The sequence below is a fragment of the Oncorhynchus tshawytscha genome, linkage group LG01 (assembly GCF_018296145.1).
Source record: "Oncorhynchus tshawytscha isolate Ot180627B linkage group LG01, Otsh_v2.0, whole genome shotgun sequence".
Lineage (NCBI taxonomy): Eukaryota > Metazoa > Chordata > Actinopteri > Salmoniformes > Salmonidae > Oncorhynchus > Oncorhynchus tshawytscha.
Genome location: NC_056429.1, coordinates 15,997,913 through 16,023,819, shown reverse-complemented (window position 1 = coordinate 16,023,819; position 25,907 = coordinate 15,997,913). Strand labels below are relative to the sequence as shown.

The following is a 25,907-nucleotide window of genomic DNA, read 5'->3' as shown; positions in this document are numbered from 1 at the left end:
TATTACTACTGCTACTATTACTACTATGACTAGTATTACTACTATGACTACTATTACCACTACTATTATGACTACTATTACTACTATGAATACTATTACTACTACGACTACTATTACTACTACTACTATGACCACTATTACTACTACTCCTATGACTACTATTACTACTATGACTACTACTTACTACTATGACTACTATTACTAATACCACTATGACTACTATAACTACTACTCCTCCTACTACTTCTACTATAAATACTATGACTATGACTACTATTACTACTACTACTATGACTACTATTACTACTGCTACTATGACTACTAATACTACTATGACTACTATTACTACTGCTACTATGACTACTACTACTACTACTGCTACTATGACTACTATGACTACTATTGCTATGACTACTATGACTACTACGACTACTATTACTACTATGACTACTATTACTACTATGACTACTATTACCACTACGACTATGACTACTATTACTACTATGACTACAATTACTACTATGACTACTATTACTACTACTACTATGACTACTATTACTACTACTACTATGACTACTATTACTACTATGACTACTATTACTACTACTCCTATGACTACTATTACTACTATGACTACTACTTACTACTATGACTACTATTACTACTACCACTATGACTACTATAACTACTACTCCTCCTCCTACTACTTCTACTATAAATACTATGACTATGACTACTATTACTACTGCTACTATGACTACTAATACTACTATGACTACTATTACTACTGCTACTATGACTACTACTACTACTACTGCTACTATGACTACTATGACTACTACTATGACTACTACTACTATGACTACTACTATGACTACTATGACTACTACTACTACTATGACTACTACTGCTACTATGACTACTATGACTACTACTACTACTATGACTACTACTGCTACTATGACTACTATGACTACTACTACTACTATGACTACTATGACTAATATTACTACTACTACTATGACTACTATTACTACTATGACTACTATTACTACGATGACTACTCCTCCTCCTCCTACTATTACTACGATTACTACTCCCCCTCCTCCTATTACTACTATGACTACTATGACTACTACTACTATGACTACTGCTGCTACTATGACCACTACTACTATGACTACTACTCCTCCTTACTACTACTACTACTATGACTACTACTACTACTACTATGACTACTACTATTGCTATGACTACTACTACTACTACTCCTCCTTCCTACTACTACTATGACTCCTCCTCCTACTATGACTATGACTACTACTATTACTCCTCCTCCTACTACTACTACTATGACTACTACTACTATGACTAATATTACTACTATTACTACTACTTCTACTACTACTATGACTACTACTCCTCCTCCTACTATTACTACTATGACTATTACTTCTCCTCCTACTACTACTACTGCTATGACTACTACTACTATGACTACTATTACTACTACTACTACTGCTGTGTAATAGCATTTGACTGACAGGAATGATTGCCACATACACTTCTTCAGAATGTTGCTGCGTTTTGCATCATTATGGTGAAGTGATGTCACACACCACCACACTCTGTCTCATCATCATGCCCAGTAAACGACAGACCAGCTAAGCATGTCAACTCTGATTACATTTAACCTCTGTCATATTTATCTTCAACAAACAGCTGTATGCAGCATAGTAATACACAGTGGTTGAACCTCTTATTGCTTCAGTAGTGTGGACATTTTTCAAAATGTGAACAGTACACCCTCCACCCACCCCACCTACTGCTGAACAAATAGTTCCTTTGACTACAACCTCTTCAAATATCTCTGCCCTGTATATGTACTGTAGAACAGCTGGTTGTATCAGGTGTGGTCCTTCTCTCTAGCAGTCATCTGCAGGTCTTCACCCCTGATGATATCCATGAGCTTGCAACTTCATTAGCTTTTAGCTCCCTCCAATCCCTGTCTGTCAGAACTCTGTTGCCTATCTGCACTTCACAGATGTTTGAGAGGCTCTCCTTTCCGGCCAACAGCATCTGAATGCATCCGTACGACATTCCTGACGAGATTAGGCCAGGTACCACAGACAGACAGACATACTGGTCATGGGGTAGGAGGTATGTAGGAGAGGGCCTAACTTGTTTTCGCGTTCTATCTGAGAGTTTGAGCAGATTTGCGGCGATAACAGATAAAGGCTATTTGATGAAGCGGCAGGTGCGCTCTTTTAATGAGCATTATGACCTACCCATTGCTCCCCCCAAAGCCAAACATGCCACAGACGCATCTGTACATCTACCATTTGATGCTATACAGCGTCTCATTTCTACACAGCATACATCCCTGTCTGCCTGCCCCTCTCTCTCTCTCTCTCTCTCCAATCACTCATTTCCAACAACTGATTTGTCATCATTGTGCTCTGTGTTTCAGAGAAAAGGGAACACACGCACGTGTTTGCAGGCGCTCTTCCTTCGTAGGAAATTGTGCCAGCGAATTTGGTTATGACGTTGGTTGTGGCCAGTCCAGGAAACATGGGGAGGAACCAGTGGTTTTATATTAAGTGCTGGGGTGGTTAACAGGAAAAGATAACCTGTTGCTGTTGATATAGCTAGGAAGTGGGATTGTCTGTCTAGCTTGGTACATATAACACTGAGACAAAGACATTTTCTCAATTTCTGGATGTCTGCTATTTACCCAACTTCATAGTTGTGGTGGTCAAAGTGAATAAGAATAAAGTTTTTAAAAATCTGTGTTGTTTTGTGTGTGAATTTAAAACATTTCAGGAAGATAGCAAAGCTGAAAGTTAGGACTTACAAATTGACTATATTATTTGGCCTCCACGGCTCTGGGTATATGAAAGGTGGCAGCCAGTTGACAGCAGTTCAGATACAATATATTTGGACCCATCAGGTATGGCTCATTGGATGACTGTCTTTGTCTAAACTTAAAACCTTGTTTGTCAAACCACAGATAATAACAATGTAATAACAGTGTAAGCTACTTTTTTGTTGAACATTTCCAGTCCAGCCTTTAGTTGGGCCTCTGGAGAATAGCCAGGATCAACTGCAAGGTCAAACTTACCATTTAGATGGATAGAAATGTATTATACAGAAATTATACAATTTATTGCTGGTAAGCTTTATAAAAAACACAGGGGCTCCTGTTTTAAATGAACCAACCAATTAGAGTAAATGTTTTCCACCTATAACCCCACATTGAGCTTGACCAATATCCATGTCAATATGACTTAATGACACAAACCACCCCCAACGGTACTCTCAGTGTGGTATTCTCAAACTGCAGACACCACTTCCTTTTCCCCCTTCATCCACTCCAGTGTTTCAGCCAGCAGGCCCTTTGTCTGAATGGGAGCCCCAGACACAACAGTGCTGAGCGCCCGCACCTCACAATGGCCCTCTGCACAAAGCCAAACACACAGGGACAATGGGCCCAGCTCTGAGTGGGGGGTAAACAGCAGAGCTAAGGTTACCCACCTGCACACTTCAGAATGAATCAGGAGCCCCCTAAGAGCTGCTGCAGGTGTCTTCCTGTTGCATCCTGCTTCCTGGTGCTCGAAGGCTGTAGTGGGGTGAGGAGAGGAGGTTAGGCCTTCATGGTGCTCGAAGGCTGTAGTGGGATGAGGAGAGGAGGTTAGGCCTTCATGGTGCTCGAAGGCTGTAGTGGGGTGAGGAGAGGAGGTTAGGCCTTCATGGTGCTCGAAGGCTGTAGTGGGGTGAGGAGAGGAGGTTAGGCATTCATGGTGCTCGAAGGCTGTAGTGGGATGAGGAAAGGAGGTTAGGCCTTCATGGTGCTCGAAGGCTGTAGTGGGATGAGGAGAGGAGGGAGCCCTTTACCAACTCAACACTAAATATTCTCTTTAAAAATACATATTTGGTGTGTGTGTGTGTCTGTGTGCGCGCACGCTCACACAAAAGACAAGGCCTAAGTAATTCCAGACTAATGGATTGAATTGACCCCTTCACAAAGTCAAGATTATAAATTGCCTTGGGATTGATCTGATGAAATTTGGTAGTGAAAGTGTGCATCTTGACAAATGCATGAAAAATTATGCAATAGATAATTAGTCAGAGAAAGACAAAATGTAATTCAGCAGTGAACATGTTTTATGGCTCTGCTTTGGTGCTAATATTTACAGTGTAAAGATTAAATCCCAAAAATAATAATAATAATTGCTGCTATAGAATTCCTATATGTAGCTGACCGCTATTTGTGTAGGCGAATATGTTGGTAAAAAGAAAACTTATAGTTGTACAAAATAGTAGGCCTATAAATTGTTGCAAACAACTCTCCAAATGAGGCTGGAATTGTATTTGAAGTAGCCCAGCAAAACGTGTGACAAAACATAATTCTGGTGTAAAAATGTGAATAAATATACACCATTGTGCCTTAATGATAAAAACATTAGTAAATTATTTTTAGTTTCAACTCATTAGCAAATATACTAAAACATAAGGCAAGTAAACAATCTACATCAAAATATTGTTTGCATAGCTTTGATCTATAAAGAAATCAATAAAATGAAACTATATCATAGAGTTGTTTTATTAAAAATGCTCATTACAGTATCAGGGATATATTTATACATCCTTTTTTCTATAATTAATTCAAACTACAGTTAAATCATCTATATGCAGGCAATTACAGTATTTGTTGGATGTAGGCTACACTAGCGCATTCTCTGTGACCAAATATAACAACATTCATGCACTTATATCATTTCAACTGTGGACCTGTGGGGAGTGTTTTTTCACCGCTAGAAACATTGCAGTTCAAACCTTCCGGTTCAAACCTTCCATTAAACAACTGTAACTGGCTGCAACATTGGTGTGCTTTACTTAGCCATAACCGGATTGGAGGACCCAAACGTCAATCACCAGGCATTTTTCAAAATACTTCACGATTTCATCATATTGGGAGTACCACTGCGCAGACGGCGGCATATTTGGTCAGCAGTGCTATAGTGGATTAACACAGGCTAAACTATTTTAAAATGGACTGATTTTGCAACCATAGAAGCAATAACATCGTTTGTATTTACCGGACCCTATTACGTGCTAATTCAAGCTTGAAGCATGCGTAATGTGCCAAATAGTACCGAATGCGCACTGGTTAGTTCCAGTTTGTCCGCGAGCCGAAGAGGATACACCACATTGATATAAAAAAATGACATCAATTACTGAAATACTGTATCTACTCCTAACTGCTGTGAAAAGCACTAGAACTACAAAAACAACTGTTTTTAAAGAGTTAAATCTCTTCATGCCTTTATTCCAGGATGATAATGTATAAACTCCCAACCTAAAAGCAGTGGGTATGAAGAGAACCGAGGTATGACAATCTTATCAATCTATTAAACTGAAATTTAAGGTCGTTTTGCCTGGAGTCCTGAGAGGCATTTTTACTTGTGATTCACCAGTGGGCTATATAGGAACATACCTCATATGCGATTCCTCCCGCCCCATGAGAACACATGCAGGTTCTGTGCAATTTATAGTATGAAACATCAAGTTATGAAGGACACGGATATGGATTATGTATTAGCTTAATCGAAATTCATTAAAATCGTTATGCTGTATACTTGCTGAGAGAAAGTGTGACCGTGTGCAGGCTGAAGAGGTTCCTTTCAACAGTGCAAACATGACCAACAAATCAGATAACGATTTATCTTCTGTTTTAATTGATTGCAAGACATCTTAATCACACATTGAAAAATGCACATCAAATATTTTAAATCAGGCTCAGGTTGCAACCTTTTTCGATAAAATAAAAACTACCAAAAATATGCTTACAAAAAAATATATGTAAATGCCACTTTGGATAACCTTGATCAAAACCCCATTTTATTCTACATAAAAAAGCTTGACATAAATAAGTTAGTATAATTTCTCAGTGTTTTTACAAAGTTATGTACACTTAATAGATTTACACGGGCAGTGACTACTTTGAGACAATTCTTAGCCTCTGAACAAAGGCTGATTGAAACTGGGCGAAATTAAAGTTATTTTAGAAACTACATTTGCATGATCTGCACTAACAATGTCTGGGAGAAGGGGGAGATTATAACAAATTAAATTATCTGTCTGTATCAAACAGGAGTACAATGCCAAGGCAACCTGATGGTGAAAGCGTCGACACAGACGTATTGAAGCAACCATGTATTTGGTATTGTAGGACATTTCAAACATAAAAAGGCCTAATTGTTAAAAAAAATATTAAGAACCGTTAAACACGAGTATGAAGTTGATTAATACTACCAGTACAGTTAACAGATATTTTATCCTTCAGCAAATTAGTACCCTATACCACTTCAGAAAAATAAATTAGCTACACTTTTTTTTGTTATGGTGAAGAGGAAGACTTGTAAAAAAAAACTAAAAAAAGAAGATTCCAGAATTTAAGTGACCGACATAGGCCTACAGATTTTCAACAAAACACAATAAATATTGGCTGACTTCACATATTACTTTTTTAGTCATAACAGAAATGTATCATTATTTGAGGCATTTTTTTCGTGGGGTGGCTGAGAACCCACATTGTGTGACACTTAAATGACCCAAAATACAAGGCTACACATTATGTACCATCAATCTCTCCCTACATACAGATGACCTATGAGGATACTTCGATGAGGAACAATTATTTAATCCAATCATTTTTTAAATGGATCAGGATTTATAAACAGCATTTTGGAAACAAAACTACACCGCAATTCTTCAAGTCAAATTCATGCCTTTTACATAGTTTTTCCCCCTCCCCAATCATAATGTTTTATGTGCTACATCTGAAAATAAATATATACACAGGTAGTTAAAAAAGAAAGAAAAAAAAGAGCAAAAAAGGAAATAAAACCTAATTGCACACTGCTACATCGACTGCTTTTAGAGGCAGTAACTTTATGAGTGCCAGAACTTTAGTGTTTATATTCAGTGCTTGCACAGCGTCCCCATCCTTAGGGAGAATTGATATGGTTCGTTTTCTTTGTAGTTCCTCTTCAAAATCACCGAACACTTAGGTTTCCATGACAAAAAGGGGAAATGCATTTTCAGCTCTGCAGAGAGAAATAAAAACAGAGTTGTGAGACCAATGCTAATTTACACCAGTAAACATGACCACATACAAATGCATCAAAACCATTCCTGGCCATTTCTTTTTGCAGACAAGAAACATGTAATAGCTTTGACATTACAAAACAATGCTAAGAACAGGCTAATGCTAGTCAAAAGACACCCTACTGACTCATTCAAAGCAGCAGAATACTTTCATTTTCCAAATTATAAATTATATCCATAGCTACACTCACACACACACACTTCATTGCAAGTTAGAGTAAACATTTAGGCCTATTCAAAAACGTGCATACTGTGCTTTCATTCACTAGAACGGCCAGATGTTTTGATAGGGGACTAGCGTGCATAGTGCACTGCTGAGGAGACCGGCCCCTTCTCCCTCTCACGAGGGCAGTGGTTGCTGACGTGTTACTATAGTGTTGTTCTGAGGACTTGTTTACAGTTTCGTCGGAAAATGAACCTCACCGTGGCAGTGGTTGTAGTAATGTCGCCTATATTTTGTGTAGCCTTTTGGACTTTAACCCTTTACTAGACCGCACTGAACGTCACAACGATATAGTTAAGCACACATTTCGAGCTTCAATAAAACAAATAGCTACTTAGTTGGCAATTGCGCATAGGTTACAATGTAGGAAAATCACAACTGCTCAACACGTTATTTAAACAGCACGTCTGAAATGCTTACAAGAATACCAACGTGATGTGTTCAGCTTCACCGAACCGAACAGTTTACAAACTGCTTTATGTAGGCAATAAAAAAATATATTGGGTTATTTGGAAAAATAAGTCCACACCAGTATTACATATCTCACTAAAGCCAGACAAAAGTAGCAGATAACTAGCTCACCTTTGTCATCTTCACGTTTGAGTCCTGGGACTGGCTTTCCTGGGTGTGTATTCTAAGCCTGGGCAAGGAGTAACTTCATTCGAACTACTGTGTGACCTTTTATTTTGGGACGAGGGGTCTGGAAGAGAAATACCATTTTAATAAGAATATAGGTTCAAATGTTATTCTCGAAAATGAAGTATTGTGAATAGTCCACTCTACATCATTTAAATGAGTAAGACAATTTAGGCTGTTACATTCCTCTATCTATAGTGATTTGCCTTATCAGGTCTTATCTTTACAACTTGACTTGCTTACTGAAAACATTAATGAAAACGATTAGAATGGTTGTATCGCTTTTCTTTAGAATAACTGATAAGTGGGCACATCTATTTGGTAACTAGGCCTACAGTCTTCTACAATTTTACGTCGAGTCTGACTGATACAAATTACATAGCTGAATAGGCCAGCACGTCAAACAGTAGGCAGAAAGACAAAGTAGCCAGACTGATGATTATCTATAATTTACATAATTCATAAAGGCGTAGGCCTACATTCATGGCTGGCTGGTCTTTTTCTCCGCCCGGTGCACTGCTCTTTACTCTCCATTTGGCTCTCTGACCTCTCCGTGTTGTCGGAGGGCTGCCGGGGAGTCACCATCACACAACTATGATTCCCATTTAGATCCATAGTGTTATTCCCAGAGGGGCAAACGTCTTTCACTGATCGTTGCGTTCTGGTGTAGAAATTTGGAATGTCTTTACAATCCATTAATTCCCATTTGAATCTCCCGTTCGATAGAGGTGTGTGGCTTGAAAAATCGAAGTTCCACTTCGCTGAGGCCGCCGCTTCCATCTCTTGCAAATGTCCCTTTAAATCCCGCCTTAACTCTTCGCGATCCGGCGAGCCGAAAATGATTCTGCAGGCTGACGGTTTGGGGTGATCCGACAACCGAGCATCCGTCCTTTCCAACGTCGGGCTCCCATTTGAAAGTCGAACATCTGACATTTTCGGAGAATCAATTAACGTCCAAATAGAACACTTAAAAATTCGTATTTCCTCCTTTCTCACCGCGATCCAAAACAAGCGTAAAACGAATGATCAACACTTTTATGCCATGCATAGGTCTGGATAGAAACGGTAATTTCCAATATGGCAATGCGAGCTAAAGTAGTCAGATCATCAAAACAATGTGCAGTAACTGAAGCCACTCCTGTCAATTTATTCTCGTAGTAAGAGAGAAGAAATAACAGACAAACCTTTTCAGCACCCAATATGGCGATTGAGGGGAGGCTGACTGGGGAAAAAACTGATTGACACAGAGAACTATTTAAAACGAAGAAGGGAATTCATTGGTTAACAAAAACGTAGGCCCGCCCAACTCTCTTAAGGCGATCATATCGTGCACGTTACAAAGGCTTTGCAACATTGTCACATTTCTATACATGTTACTTTGTAACGGCTATAGCCATAATCACTATAGGTATCTACCATTTTAGCTATGGATGTAAATAAAGGACCATTATAAGGAAACGTAGTGTATGCATTATTCATTTGTTTATGTTGAGAAAATAATTTATTATCAGTGGTCTCGATCTTCATGTCATAGTTTTTTAGCACCAAAATAGAACAATAAATATAGGGAAATCGAATTTTATTTGAAAATTATAGTTTTTCAATAAATGTGGAATTGTAATACCACCTTAATGATTTGAAACATTTGAAAATACACAAGCCAGTGTGAAGCATTTTATCGTTGGAGTAGGTTGTTATTGTCATGAATCTGTCAACCATTTAAAAGGCTAATAAAATCTTAACGTTTTCATTATTAAGCATGGTGGTGACCAGTTTTTTCTCTCTATGATACAGATGTGAATATTGACTTATCCGAGCTCAGTCAAGGTCACCAGTGTACACCCCAGCAAAAGGAGGGATGGTAATTAAGAGTAGTGGCAAGCATTTCTCATTGGGAAAACAATATTTTCTGCAGGATAACGCAATTAGACAATTTATTATCAAACATCAATTAATAACTACTTCAATTATACCTCATTGGCCATTTGCAATAGAATGACTACAGTAAGAGTGAATAATTTTTTATTTCACCCATATCTAAATGTGACAACACTACACATCTTGTCCACCTGTTTTTAATTACCTATTGCTTTTGCCCGTTTTAAAATGTCAAAATATTCATCTATTTTAGCTGTAAGATATTTTACAATTTAAATTTAATTCCTGGATGTAACTAGAGTCTTATAAATCGAGCTTTGGTACAGGGTGTCTGAAGGAGCTTTTACTCAGTTCTCATTTAAAGAGAAGACTGCACTGACCCCTTGTTGTGAAATTAGGTATTAGGCAAATCGGTTATCTAATATCTAACGATCACAAAAATAAAACCGTTTACATACACAGTACGTAACATACAACTAACAAGACAAAAGCCTTTCACCAAATATATGTTATATATTACAGCATCATTGAATCCACACACATATAGTGCACTAAATCCTCTCCTAGATATCAGCAGGGATATATTGAAACAATACAGGTCTATTTCCAATATCCAGCTCTCTTCACCTAAGTCTCCCAGCTTGCTGTCCTACCTCCAGTACACAAACAGTGCATATAAGTGATATGGTCCGAGCTCCACTCACAGATTGAGCCACCTGATGACATGGAAATTATTTTTTCCCACTCTGAGGAGAGACAGTACATTGGTCAGGATGTGCTGGCTGGGGATGAGTACCTGTTCTGGGTTGTCTGTCTTACTGTGGTTGATCCATACAGTTCCTTCTGAAACAATGCGATACCTGCAGCACAACACAGAGACAACCCATCACAGAGACAACATAAAAACATCAGAGACAACACAACAGAAACAACATCAGAGACAACACATCACAGAGACATCCCAGAGACATCCCAACTCAACACAGAGACAACACAACACCTCATGAGACATCACAACACATCACAGAGACAACACAACACAGAGACAACATCACAGAGAAAACATCACAGAGACAACACAACACACCTCATGAGACATCACAACACATCACATGAGACATCACAACACATCACAGAGACAACACAACACAGAGACAACATCACAGAGAAAACATCACAGAGACAACACAACACACCTCATGAGACATCACAACACATCACATGAGACATCACAACACATCACAGAGACAACACAACACAGAGACAACATCACAGAGACAGCACAACACAGAGACAACATCACAACACATCACAGAGACAACACAACAGAGACAACATCACAGAGAAAACATCACAGAGACAACACAACAAACCTCATGAGACATCACAACACATCACATGAGACATCACAACACAACACAGAGACAACATCACAGAGAAAACATCACAGAGACATCACAACACATCACATGAGACATCACAACACATCACAGAGACAACAAAACACAGAGACAACATCACAGAGACAGCACAACACAGAGACAACATCACAGAGACAACTCAGAGACATCACAACATCACAGAGACATCACAAACATCACAGACAACACAACACAGAGACAACATCACAGAGACAACACAACACAGAGACAACATCACAGAGAAAACATCACAGAGACAACAAAACACAAACATCACAGAGACATCACAACACATCACATGAGACATCACAGAGACAACATCACAGAGACACACAACACAGAGACAACATCACAGAGACAACACAACACAGAGACAACATCACAGAGAAAACATCACAGAGACAACATCACAGACACAACACAGAGACACAGAGAAAACATCACAACACACAGAGACAACATCACAGAGACAAACATCACAGAGACAACATCAGAGACAACACAGAGACAACACATCACAGAGACATCACAACACAGAGACAACATCACAGAGACAACACAACACAGAGACAACATCACAGAGACAACACAGAGACAACATCATGAGACAACATCACAGAGAACACAACACATGAGACAACACAACACATCACAGAGACAACACAGAGACAACATCACAGAGACAACACAGAGACAACACAACACAGAGACAACACAACACAGAGACAACATCACAGAGACAGCACAACACAGAGACAACATCACAGAGACAACACAACACAGAGACACACAACACAGAGACAACATCACAGAGACAACATCACAGAGACACACAACACAGAGACAACACAACACAGAGACAACATCACAGAGACACACATCACAGAGACAACATCACAGAGACAACATCACAACACAGAGAATCACAGAGACAAACATCACAGAGACAACACAACACAGAGACAACATCACAGAGACAACACAACACAGAGACAACATCACAGAGACAACATCACAGAGACAACATCACAGAGACAACATCACAGAGACAACACAGAGACAACATCACAGAGAAAACATCACAGAGACAACACAACAAACCTCATGAGACATCACAACACATCACATGAGACATCACAACACATCACATGAGACAACACAACACAGAGACAACACAACACAGAGACAACATCACAGAGACAACACAACACAGAGACAACATCACAGAGACAACACAACACAGAGACAACACAACACAGAGACAACATCACAGAGACAACACAACACAGAGACAACATCACAGAGACAACACAACACAGAGACAACATCAAAGAGACAGCACAACACAGAGACAACATCACAGAGACAACACAACACAGAGACACACATCACAGAGACAACATCACACAGAGATCACAACACAACACAGAGACAACATCACAGAGACAACATCACAGAGACAACACACAGAGACAAACAACACAGAGACAACACAACACAGAGACAACATCACAGAGACAACACAACACAGAGACAACATCACAGAGACAACATCACAGAGAAAACATCACAGAGACAACACAACACAGAGACACACACAACACAGAGACACAACACAGAGACACAACACAGAGACAACACACAGAGACAACACACAGAGACAACACAACACAGAGACAGACAACACAACACAGAGACAACATCACAGAGACAACACAACACAGAGACAACATCACAGAGACAACATCACAGAGACAACACAACACAGAGACAACATCACAGAGACACAGAGACAACAACACAGAGACAACATCACAGAGACAACACAACACAGAGACAACATCACAGAGACAACACAACACAGAGACAACATCACAGAGACAACATCACAGAGAAAACATCACAGAGAAACACAGAGACAACACATCACAGAGAAAACATCACAGAGACAAACATCACAGAGACAACAACATCACAGAGAAAACATCACAGAGACAAACATCACAGAGAAAACATCACAGAGACAACATCACAGACAACATCACAGAGACAACAACATCACAGAGACAACATCACAGAGACAACACATCACAGAGAGACAACATCACAGAGACACACAGAGACAACACAGAGACAACACAACACAGAGACAACATCACAGAGACAACACATCACAGAGACAACATCACAGAGACAACATCACAGAGAAAACATCACAGAGACAACATCACAGAGACAACATCACAGAGACACACATCACAGAGACAACATCACAGAGACAACACACACAGAGACAACACAACACAGAGACAACATCACAGAGACAACATCACAGACACATCACAGAGACAACACATCACAGAGACAACATCACAGAGACAACATCACAGAAAACATCACAGAGACAACACAACAAAGACATGAGACATCACAGAGACAACACATCACATGAGACATCACAACACAACACAGAGACAACATCACAGAGAAAACATCACAGAGACAACACACCTCATGAGACATCACAACACATCACAGAGACAACAAAACACAGAGACAACATCACAGAGACAGCACAACACAGAGACAACATCACAGAGACAACATCACAGAGACAGCACAACACAGAGACAACATCACAGAGACAACATCACAGAGACAGCACAACACAGAGACAACACAACACACCTCATGAGACATCACAACACATCACATGAGACAACACAACAACATCACAGAGACAACACAACACAGAGACAAACATCACAGAGACACACATCACAGAGACACACAACACAGAGACAACACATCACAGAGACAACATCACAGAGACAACACAACACAGAGACAACATCACAGAGACAACACAACACAGAGACAACATCACAGAGACAACACAACACAGAGACAACACAACACAGAGACAACATCACAGAGACAACACAACACAGAGACAACACAACACAGAGACAACACACAGAGACAACACAACACAGAGACAACACAACACAGAGACAACATCACAGAGACAACACAACACAGAGACAACATCACAGAGACAACACAACACAGAGACAACATCACAGAGACAACACAACACAGAGACAACATCACAGAGACAACACAACACAGAGACAACACAACACAGAGACAACATCACAGAGACAACACAACACAGAGACAACATCACAGAGACAGCACAACACAGAGACAACACAACACAGAGACAACATCACAGAGACAACAACACAGAGACAACATCACAGAGACAACAACACAGAGACAACATCACAGACAGCACAACAGAGACAACACAGAGACAAACATCACAGAGACAACACAACACAGAGACAACATCACAGAGACACACAGAGGCACACAGAGACACAGAGACAACACAACACAGAGACAACAACACAGAGACAACACAACACAGAGACAACACAACACAGAGACAACATCACAGAGACACAGAGACAACATCACAGAGACAACACAACACAGAGACAACACATCACAGAGACATCACAGAGACAACACAGAGACAAACACAACATCACAGAGACAACACAACACAGAGACAACATCACACAGAGACAACACAGAGACAACACAGAGACAACATCACAGAGACAACACAACACAGAGACAACATCACAGAGACACACAATCACAGAGACAACATCACAGAGACATCACAACACAGAGACAACATCACAGAGACAACACAACACAGAGACAACATCACAGAGACACAACACAGAGACAACATCACAGAGACAACACAACACAGAGACAACATCACAGAGACAACACATCACAGAGACAACATCACAGACACATCACAGAGACACATCACAGAGACAACACACACAGGCAGACAACATCACAGAGACAACACAACACAGAGACAACATCACAGAGACAACATCACAGAGACAACATCACAGAGACAACACAACACAGAGACAACATCACAGAGACAACAACACAGAGACAACACAACACAGAGACAACACAACACAGAGACAACACAACACAGAGACAACATCACAGAGACAACACAACACAGAGACAACACAACACAGAGACAACACAACACAGAGACAACATCACAGAGACAACACAAACAGAGACAACATCACAGAGACAACACAACACAGAGACAACATCACAGAGACAACACAACACAGAGACAACATCACAGAGACAACACAACACAGAGACAACAACACAGAGACAACACAACACAGAGACACACAGAGACAATCACAGAGACAACACACACAGAGACAACATCACAGAGACAACATCAGAGAAAACACAGAGACAACATCACAGAGACAACAACAACACAGAGACAACATCACAGAGACAACACAACACAGAGACAACATCACAGAGACATCACACAACACAGAGACAACATCACAGAGACAACACAACACAGAGACACACATCACAGAGACACACACACAGAGACACACATCACAGAGACAAACAACACAGAGACAACATCACAGAGACAACACATCACAGAGACAAACATCACAGAGACAACATCACAGAGACAACACAGAGACAACACAACACAGAGACAAACAACACAGAGACAACACACAGAGACAACATCACAGAGACAACATCACAGAGACAACACAACACAGAGACAACATCACAGAGACAACATCACAGAGACAAACAACACAGAGACAACACAACACAGAGACAACACAACACAGAGACAACACATCACAGAGACAAACATCACAGAGACAACACAGACAAACATCACAGAGACATCACAACACATCACATGAGACATCACAAAACATCACAGAGACACAACAAACACAACACAGACACAGAGACAACACAACACAGAGACAACACAACACAGAGACAACATCACAGAGACAACACAACACAGAGACAACATCACAGAGACAACATCACAGAGACAACACAACACAGAGACAACACATCACAGAGAAAACATCACAGAGACAACACAACACAGAGACAACATCACAGAGACAACACAACACAGAGACAACATCACAGAGACAACACAACACAGAGACAACACAACACAGAGACAACATCACAGAGACAGCACAACACAGAGACAACATCACAACACATCACAACACCACAGAGACAACACAACAGAGACAACAACAACACACACAGAGACACACAGAGACAACATCACAGAGACAACACACAGAGACAACAACACACAGACAACATCACAGAGACAACATCACAGAGACAACATCACAGAGACAACACATCACAGAGACAACATCACAGAGACAACATCACAGAGACAACACATCACAGAGACAACATCACAGAGAAAACATCACAGAGAAAACATCACAGAGACAACACATCACTGAGAAAACATCAGAGAAAACATCACAGAGACAACACATCACAGAGAAAACATCAGAGAAAACATCAGAGACAACATCACAGAGACAACACATCACAGAGAAAACATCACAGAGACAACACAACACAGAGACAACATCACAGAGACAACATCACAGAGACAACACAACACAGAGACAACACATCACAGAGAAAACATCACAGAGACAGACACATCACAGAGACACAACATCACAGAGACAACAACACAGAGACAACACAACACAGAGACAACATCACAGAGACAACACAACACAGAGACAACACAACACAGAGACAACATCAGAGACAGCACAACACAGAGACAACACAGAGAACAACACACAGACATCACAGAACACAGAGACAACATCACAGAGACAACACAACAGAGACAACATCACAGAGACAACATCACAGAGACAACACAACACAGAGACAACATCACAGAGACACATCACAACACAGAGACAACATCACAGAGAAAACATCACAGAGACAACATCACACAACACCACATGAGACAACACAAGACATCACATCACAGAGACAAGACATCACAACAACATCACAGAGACAACAACAACACAGAGACAACATCACAGAGAAAACATCACAGAGACAACATCACAGCACAACACACAGACAACATCACAGAGACAACACAGAGACAAACATCACAGAGACAAACAACACAACAGACAACACAACACAGAGACAGCACAACACAGAGACAACATCACAGAGACAACAACACAGAGACAACACAACACAGAGACAACATCACAGAGACAACACAACACAGAGACAACACAACACAGAGACAACATCACAGAGACAGCACAACACAGAGACAACATCACAGAGACAGCACAACACAGAGACAACAACACAGAGACAACACAACACAGAGACAACATCACAGAGACAACACAACACAGAGACAACACAGAGACACACAACACAGAGACAACATCACAGAGACAACACAACACAGAGACAACAACACAGAGACAACACAACACAGAGACAACATCACAGAGACAACACAACACAGAGACAACATCACAGAGACAACACAACACAGAGACAACATCACAGAGACAACATCACAGAACAACACAACACAGAGACAACACACAGAGACAACATCACAGAGACAACATCACAGAGACAACACAACACAGAGACAACATCACAGAGACAACATCACAGAGACAACATCACAGAGACAACACAACACAGAGACAACACAACACAACACACAGAGACAACACAACACAGAGACAACATCACAGAGACAACACAACGTCACAGAGACAACACAACACAGAGACAACATCACAGAGACAACACAACACAGAGAAAACATCACAGAGACAACATCACAGAGACAACACATCACAGAGACAACATCACAGAGACAACATCACAGAGACAACATCACAGAGACAACACATCACAGAGACAACATCACAGAGACAAACATCACAGAGACAACATCACAGAGAAAACATCACAGAGAAAACATCACAGAGAAAACATCACAGAGACAACACAACACAGAGACAACATCACAGAGACAACACAACACAGAGACAACATCACAGAGACAACACAACACAGAGACAACACAACACAGAGACAACATCACAGAGACAACATCACAGAGACAACATCACAGAGACAACACAACACAGAGACAACACAACACAGAGACAACATCACAGAGACAACACAACACAGAGACAACACAACACAGAGACAACATCACAGAGACAGCACAACACAGAGACAACATCACAGAGAAAACATCACAGAGACAACATCACAGAGAAAACATCAGAGACAACACATCACATGAGACAACACATCACAGAGACAACATCACAGAGACAACATCACAGAGACAACATCACAGAGACAACATCACAGAGACAACACATCACAGAGAAAACATCACAGAGACAACATCACAGAGACAACATCACAGAGACAACACAACACAGAGACAACATCACAGAGACAACACAACACAGAGACAACAACATCACAGAGACAACATCACAGAGACAACATCACAGAGAAAACATCACAGAGAAAACATCACAGAGACAACACATCACAGAGAAAACATCACAGAGACAACATCACAGAGACAACACATCACAGAGAAAACATCAGAGAAAACATCACAGAGACAACACATCACAGAGAAAACATCAGAGACAACATCACAGAGACAACATCATAGAGACAACACATCACAGAGAAAACATCACAGAGACAACACAACACAGAGACAACATCACAGAGACAACATCACAGAGACAACACAACACAGAGACAACACATCACAGAGAAAACATCACAGAGACAACACAACACAGAGACAACACAACACAGAGACAACATCACAGAGACAACATCACAGAGACAACACATCACAGAGAAAACATCACAGAGACAACATCACAGAGACAACACAACACAGAGACAACATCACAGAGAAAACATCACAGAGACAACATCACAGAGAAAACATCACAGAGACAACACATCACAGAGACAACACATCACAGAGAAAACATCAGAGACAACATCACAGAGAAAACATCACAGAGACAACACATCACAGAGAAACAGTTTACACACTTTGATATGTTACGGCCTTATTCAAAAATGTATTAAATAAAAAAAATCCTCAATCTACACACAATACCCCATAATGGCAAAGCGAAATCAGGTTTTTTGAAAATGTTACTAATTTATTCAAAATAATAAACATAATGTATTTAACCTTTATTTAACTAGGCAAGTCAGTTATGAACAAATTATTATTTTCAATGACGGCCTAGGAACAGTGGGTTAACTGCCTAGTTCAGGGGCAGAATGACAGAGTTTTACCTTGTCAGCTCAGGGATTAGATCTTGCAACCTTTCGGTTACTAGTCCAACACTCAGACCACTAGGCTGCCTGCCGCCCGAAATAATAATAATACAAGTCTGACATAAGTATTCAGACCCTTCGCTATGAGACTCAAAATTGAGCTCAGGCATCCTGTTTCCATTGATCATCCTTGAGACGTTTCTACAACGTGATTGGAGTCCACCTGTGATAAATTCAATTGATTGGACATGATTTGGAAAGGCACACAACTGTTTATATAAAGGTCCCACAGTTGACAGTTCAAAAACCAAGCCATGAGGTTGACGGAATTGTGCGAAGAGGTCCTAGACAGGATTGTGTCGAGGCACAGATCTGGGGAAGGGTACCAAAAACAATCTGCAGCAAGAACACAGTGCCTCCATCATTCTTAAATGGAAGAAGTTTGTAACCACCAAGACTCTTCCTAGAGCTGGCTGCCTGGCCAAACTGAGCAATCGGGGGAGAAAGGCCTTGGTCAGGGAGGTGACCAAGAACCCGATGGTCACTGACAGAGCTCCATAGTTTCTCTGTGGAGATGGGAGAACCTTCCAGAAGGACAACCATCTCTGCAGCACTCCACTAATCAGATATTTATGGTTGAGTGGCCAGACAGAAGCCATTCCTCAGTAAAAGGCACATGACTGCCCGCTTGGAGTCTGCCAAAAGGCACCTAAAGGACTCTCAGACCATGAGAAAAAAGATTGAACTCTTTGGCCTGAATGCCAAGTGTCTGGAGGAAACCTGGCACCATCCCTACGGTGAAGCATGGTGGCAGCATCATGCTGTGGGGATGTTTTTCAGCGGGAGGGACTGGGAGACTAGTCAGGATCGAGGGAACGATGAACGGGGGAATGTACAGACAGATTCTTGATGAAATCCTGCTTCAGAGCTCTCAGAACCTCAGATTGATGAGGGGGGAAAAAACAATTGAATCAATTTTAGAATAAGGCTGTAATGTAACAAAATGTGGTAAAAGTGAAGGGGTCTGAATACTTTGCGAATGCACTGTATGTTTTAAAGTCAAGACAGATTTGAGAGAGAAGAGAGGGAACAAAAGAAACAAACATGGAAAGCAATAAAGAGAGAAATTAGGGGAAAGGAGAAATATAGAGAAAGTGTGAAAAAGCCAATGGGGTGGGAGTGGTGAAATAGAGTGAGTGACCCTCAGTGTGAGGTAGTCATGTCAGGGAAGATAAGGAACAGAGGAATATAAAGGGAGAGCCCTACCCTTTGGGCCCCCGAGGGCATCTAGTATTGTGGGCCCTGGCTCCAGCAGCAACTCATGGAATGGGGCATCTCTGAAGAGCTCCTGCAGCTCAGCATCACGCATCAGCTCCAGGGCCTGAAGGTTACTGTGGTACCAGGCATTGGTGCACCTGGAGAGAAATACACACACACACAACATTACTAATTGTACCAGGCGACACCTCATTAATGACACCCAAATGACATATGTACAGTCTTTCTCTGACTAATTATCTATTGTATCATTTTTCACGCTTTTGTCAAGATGCACACTTTCACTACCAAATTTCATCAGATCAATCCCAAGGCAATTTATAATCTTGACTTTGTGAAGGGGTCAATTCAATCCATTAGTCTGAAGTTACTTAGGCCTTATCTTTTTGTGAGCACGCACGCACGCAGGCACGCACGCACACACACATACACACACAGAGCACCTTTTGCCCTCATTGTCGTGTTACAGTTTGGTGACTTCGGCGGCGAGAGGTTTGTGTGCGGCCCGTTTGCCTGGTTCCTGTCTCTGCTGCTCCATCACCCGCTCCACCTCGGCCAGGGATAGGAAGGTGAACAGCTTCAGATACCTGCAGGCAGCACAACCAACCCCGACTCAGTCTCCAACATCACCATGGATAGGCTAAACTCAGGTACTAATATCAGGTCCTGTGTTCACAAAGTGTCTCATAGTAGGTTTGCCGCGCACATTTACAAAGAAAAATAACCTAAAACGCTCCCCTTGTCTGTCATAAACAATGACAGGACAGTGTGTGGCAAGCAAAATGTGTTTGTCTGTGCATGCATGCTGACCGAAGTGCTTGCAACGCCAGGATTGTGGGTTCGATTCCCATGTGGGACCAGTATTAAAGAGTATGAAAATGCACGCACTCTATTGTAAGTGGCTCTGGATAAGAGCGTCTGCTAAATGACGTGAAAGTGATATAAATTTATTCAGCAGTGCTGGGCTCTCAGGTAAATAATACTTTCTGGTCTCTAAAGTCAGGTAAATAATACCTTCTGGGCTCTAAAGTCAGGTAAATAATACTTTCTGGGCTCTAAAGTCAGGTAAATAATACCTTCTGGGCTCTAAAGTCAGGTAAATAATACTTTCTGGGCTCTGAAGTCAGGTAAATAATACTTTCTGGGCTCTAAAGTCAGGTAAATAATACCTTCTGGGCTCTAAAGTCAGGTAAATAATACTTTCTAGGCTCTAAAGTCAGGTAAATAATACAGGTAAATAATACTTCTGGGCTCTAAAGTCAGGTAAATAATACTTTCTGGGCTCTAAAGTCAGGTAAATAATACTTTCTGGGCTCTAAAGTCAGGTAAATAATACCTTCTGGGCTCTAAAGTCAGGTAAATAATACTTTCTGGGCTCTAAAGTCAGGTAAATAATACTTTCTAGGCTCTAAAGTCAGGTAAATAATGTGTGCGGATCGAGTTGGCCTTTTAAATCAGAGGGGGAGAGCTGATCCTAGATCAGCGGCAGGTATCCTCGAGGTTAGAGCATTGGACCAGTAACAGAAAGGTCGCTGGTTCGAATACCGGAGCCAAAAAAATCTAACGCTATGTCCTTAAGCAAAGCACTTAACTCGCGGAAAAGTAATTTCATTCAGGTTAAGCGGAGTTAGCCTGCCCCGGAGCAGGTTAGTTCTAAAGGAATTGTTGCCATAAATATTTTAATGGCTAAAAGGTGAGTCACTTTCGTATGACCGGATATCCCAAATTGTACTCAGAGTTGACCAAAGTTACCTCGCTAACTCCTCAAACCTAGGACACCCCTCTGTTTAGTTCTAAATAGAAGGCTCTGATAAGCAGGACCAGTTCCACTGGATTCTCCAGCAGGGTTTCCATGTCCGCATGTTTCCCGCTAAATTTGGCTACTTTAAAAAAGATGTTGCGGGTCAAAATGTATTAGTTGCATTTTTTTGGGCTACTTCGAAATTGTACCGCAGCTGCCATGGCATTTCTCTTAAAAAAACATGATTGATTTCACTGTGACCTGCTGCTGCAGACAATCAGGCAGTGAGGCAGGCAGCTGAGTGAGTGGTGGGGAGGGCTGGAAGGATGTGAGTTTAGTGTTGCAGGCCACAGGCAGCTGAGTGAGTGGTGGGGAGGGCTGGAAGGATGTGAGTTTAGTGTTGCAGGCCACAGGCAGCTGAGTGAGTGGTGGGGAGGGCTGGAAGGATGTGAGTTTAGTGTTGCAGGCCACAGGCAGCTGAGTGAGTGGTGGGGAGGGCCGGAAGGATGTGAGTTTAGTGTTGCAGGCCACAGGCAGCTGAGGATGTGAGGATTGAGAGTGTTGCAGGCCACAGGCAGCTGAGTGAGTGGTGGGGAGGGCCGGAAGGAGTGGTGAGGAGGCCACAGGGCCGGAAGGATGTGAGTTTAGTGTTGCGGAAGGATGTGAGTTTTGTATGTGGGTTTTGAGTGGTCATTGTCCTGACATTCTAGCTCGTCATGGGCTGCCTGGCAACCCTGCTCTCCAGCCACCTACCATTCTACACTGCTGACAGGCTGCCTGAGGAAGAACTGACAAAGGACAAACGGAGACGTCTTGACCCTGTTCAGCCACACTGTCTTCCCCAGTTTGTTCAACACAGAGGCGGCCACCAGAGGGAGGGTCAGCCCATACACCTCCTGTCCAGTCACCCTGTCATGGAGAAATGGATTACAATGGACATCAAAGAGACCATCACTGGTCAGTTAATGTTGATGCAAGTATGTGCATGTTTATTATATTCATTTGTGTTATTATTATTATTGTTGTAGGTTATTAATGGGCAGGATGCGTCACTTCAGTGTCTGATGCATCCTTTAGATGCTTGGCTACAATATCCAGAATCAATGTGATAATTGGTAAATATATTTGGAAATGTGTGTGTCCCCAATGAATGACGCAACATTACTTGTGTATGAACTTGTGCCCAGACATCTGGTTGCCCAGCTGGTCTGTCCCTCCCAGCTGGATCTTACAGCTGTGATTCTGGTTCAGGTGGTAGGAGTCATGGGCTTGAAACAGCTGGTAGGAGAACTCAGTAAGGCTCATGCCTTCTGCACTCTTCAACCTGGACTGCACACTGCATGCCTACTGAGCAGATTCCCCATTCGGAAATGTCTGCCAACTTCTGCCAGAAAAGCAACCATTCCAGTCTTTGTACAAAGTTAACTTGTTCAATACGGTTACAGTGCCAAACTTCTTAGAGTCTTTGTGGAAAAGTCAATTCATGGTTGTTGAAGATTCGCTTCGCTGCACGCTCTCTCTCGCTTGGGTCTCCTACCAGTGCTGTTGCACCACCGATTAGAGCGACGCCAGTGTGTCCTGCGCTTTGAAAATTCAGTAGCCCAATGATAACGAGTAAATTACCCACATGAAGGCTGTCTGCCGTGGGGTCGAATCCGCAGTACTCGGTCTGGCAACAAGACTGCAGTAGCTGAGGAAGTTGATCTTGGGCTGATTTTTCAGGGAAACCATCCTTCAAAAAACCCCGTTTATTTAGAGATAATATAAATCCACTCTGGGCTGTTGCAGAGCGATGAAACCTGTATCTTAACGTTACACATGGGAGTGTGTTTATCAAAAATAATATAAGAATCATGCCGAGATGTACAAGCAAAACATCTTGATAGACGCCGCCATAACGGAAACTGTGCGACACACTGGACAGGAAGATGAAAGACGGGACTGATGTATGACGGTAAGAATAAAGCGCCATCTAGTGTATTGTGTAAATTTACCATACCTTGCCTGTTCCTCCTGACCTGTGACCTTTTTCTTATCATTTGTGATTTTAATGTCACCTCATCCTCTTATTATCCTTTTAGGTTGACGATTAAAAAAACATGTTTTGGTTACCTATTGTGAGGATGAATCTCCCGAATTTACATCTGGTGTAACTTGGAAAGTGGGAATAATGATAAAATCCAAAGAAAGTAAAGTCATACCCTTACCTGCTTAGTACTGGATTCACTTTTTGGTGTTTATAATGATATAAAATGCAAGCTGACCAATGTAGCTGACCAATGTATATAGAGAGTGAGAACAATTTAATTTGATTACGGGGCTAGGAGTGGTTAAGCACCCCCATAATGAATCAGGGACTGACATAAGAATTGAAATATTCAAGTTATGAAACTACCAAGACAATGTTACACAACGTACAATATACAGTTGAAGTCGTAAGTTTACACACACTTAGGTTGGAGTCATTAAAACTTGTTTTTCAACCCCTCCACAAATATTTTCTAAACAAACAATTTTATTTACATTTTTATTTCACCTTTACTTAACCAGGTAGGCCAGTTGAGAACAAGTCCTCATTTACAACTGTGACCTGGCCAAGATAAAGCAAAGCAGTGCGACACAAACAACAACACAGAGTTACACATGGAAAAAACAAATGTACAGTCAATAACACAATAGAAAAGTCTATGTACAGTGTATGCAAATGAAGTAAGATTAGGGAGGTAAGGCAATAAATAGGCCATAGTGGTTAAATAACTACAATTTAGCAATTAAATACTGGAGTGATAGATGTGCAGACAATGAATGTGCAAGTAGAGATACTGGGGTGCAAAGGAGCAAAAAAACTAAACAACATGGGGATGAGGTAGTTGGGTGGGCTATTTACATATGGGCTATGTACAGGTGCAATGATCTGTAAGCTGCTCTGACAGCTGATGCTTAAAGTTAGTGAGGGAGATATGAGTCTCGAGCTTGAGTGATTTTTGAAATTCGTTTCAGTCATTGGCAGCAGAGAACTGGAAGGAAAGGCGGCCAAAAGAGGAATTGGCTTTGGGGGTGACCAGTGAAATATACCTGCTGGAGCGCGTGCTATGGGTGGGTGCTTCTATGGTGAACAGTGAGCTGAGATAAGGCGGGGCTTTACCTAGCAAAGACTTAAAGATGACCTGGAGTCAGTGGGTTTGGCGACAAATATTAAGCGAGGGCCAGCCAACGAGAGCATACAGGTCGCAGTGGTGGGTAGTATATGGGG

At 41.3% G+C, this 25,907-nt stretch overlaps 1 protein-coding gene and 1 pseudogene across 1 annotated transcript; both read right to left on the bottom strand.

The window, feature by feature from the left end:
- Window positions 1-5,715: 5,715 nt before the first annotated feature.
- LOC112240696 (cyclin-dependent kinase inhibitor 1B) lies at window positions 5,716-9,243 on the bottom strand. Its single transcript, XM_024408955.2, has 3 exons — window positions 8,509-9,243; window positions 7,976-8,093; window positions 5,716-7,109 (listed from the first exon to the last, which is right to left on the bottom strand). Exons 1-2 carry the CDS (start codon window positions 8,960-8,962, stop codon window positions 7,987-7,989), a joined length of 561 nt encoding a protein of 186 aa, XP_024264723.1. The 5' UTR covers window positions 8,963-9,243; the 3' UTR covers window positions 5,716-7,109; window positions 7,976-7,986.
- Window positions 9,244-10,070: 827 nt separating this feature from the next.
- Window positions 10,071-24,602, bottom strand: LOC112261447 (annotated as a pseudogene).
- Window positions 24,603-25,907: the final 1,305 nt, after the last annotated feature.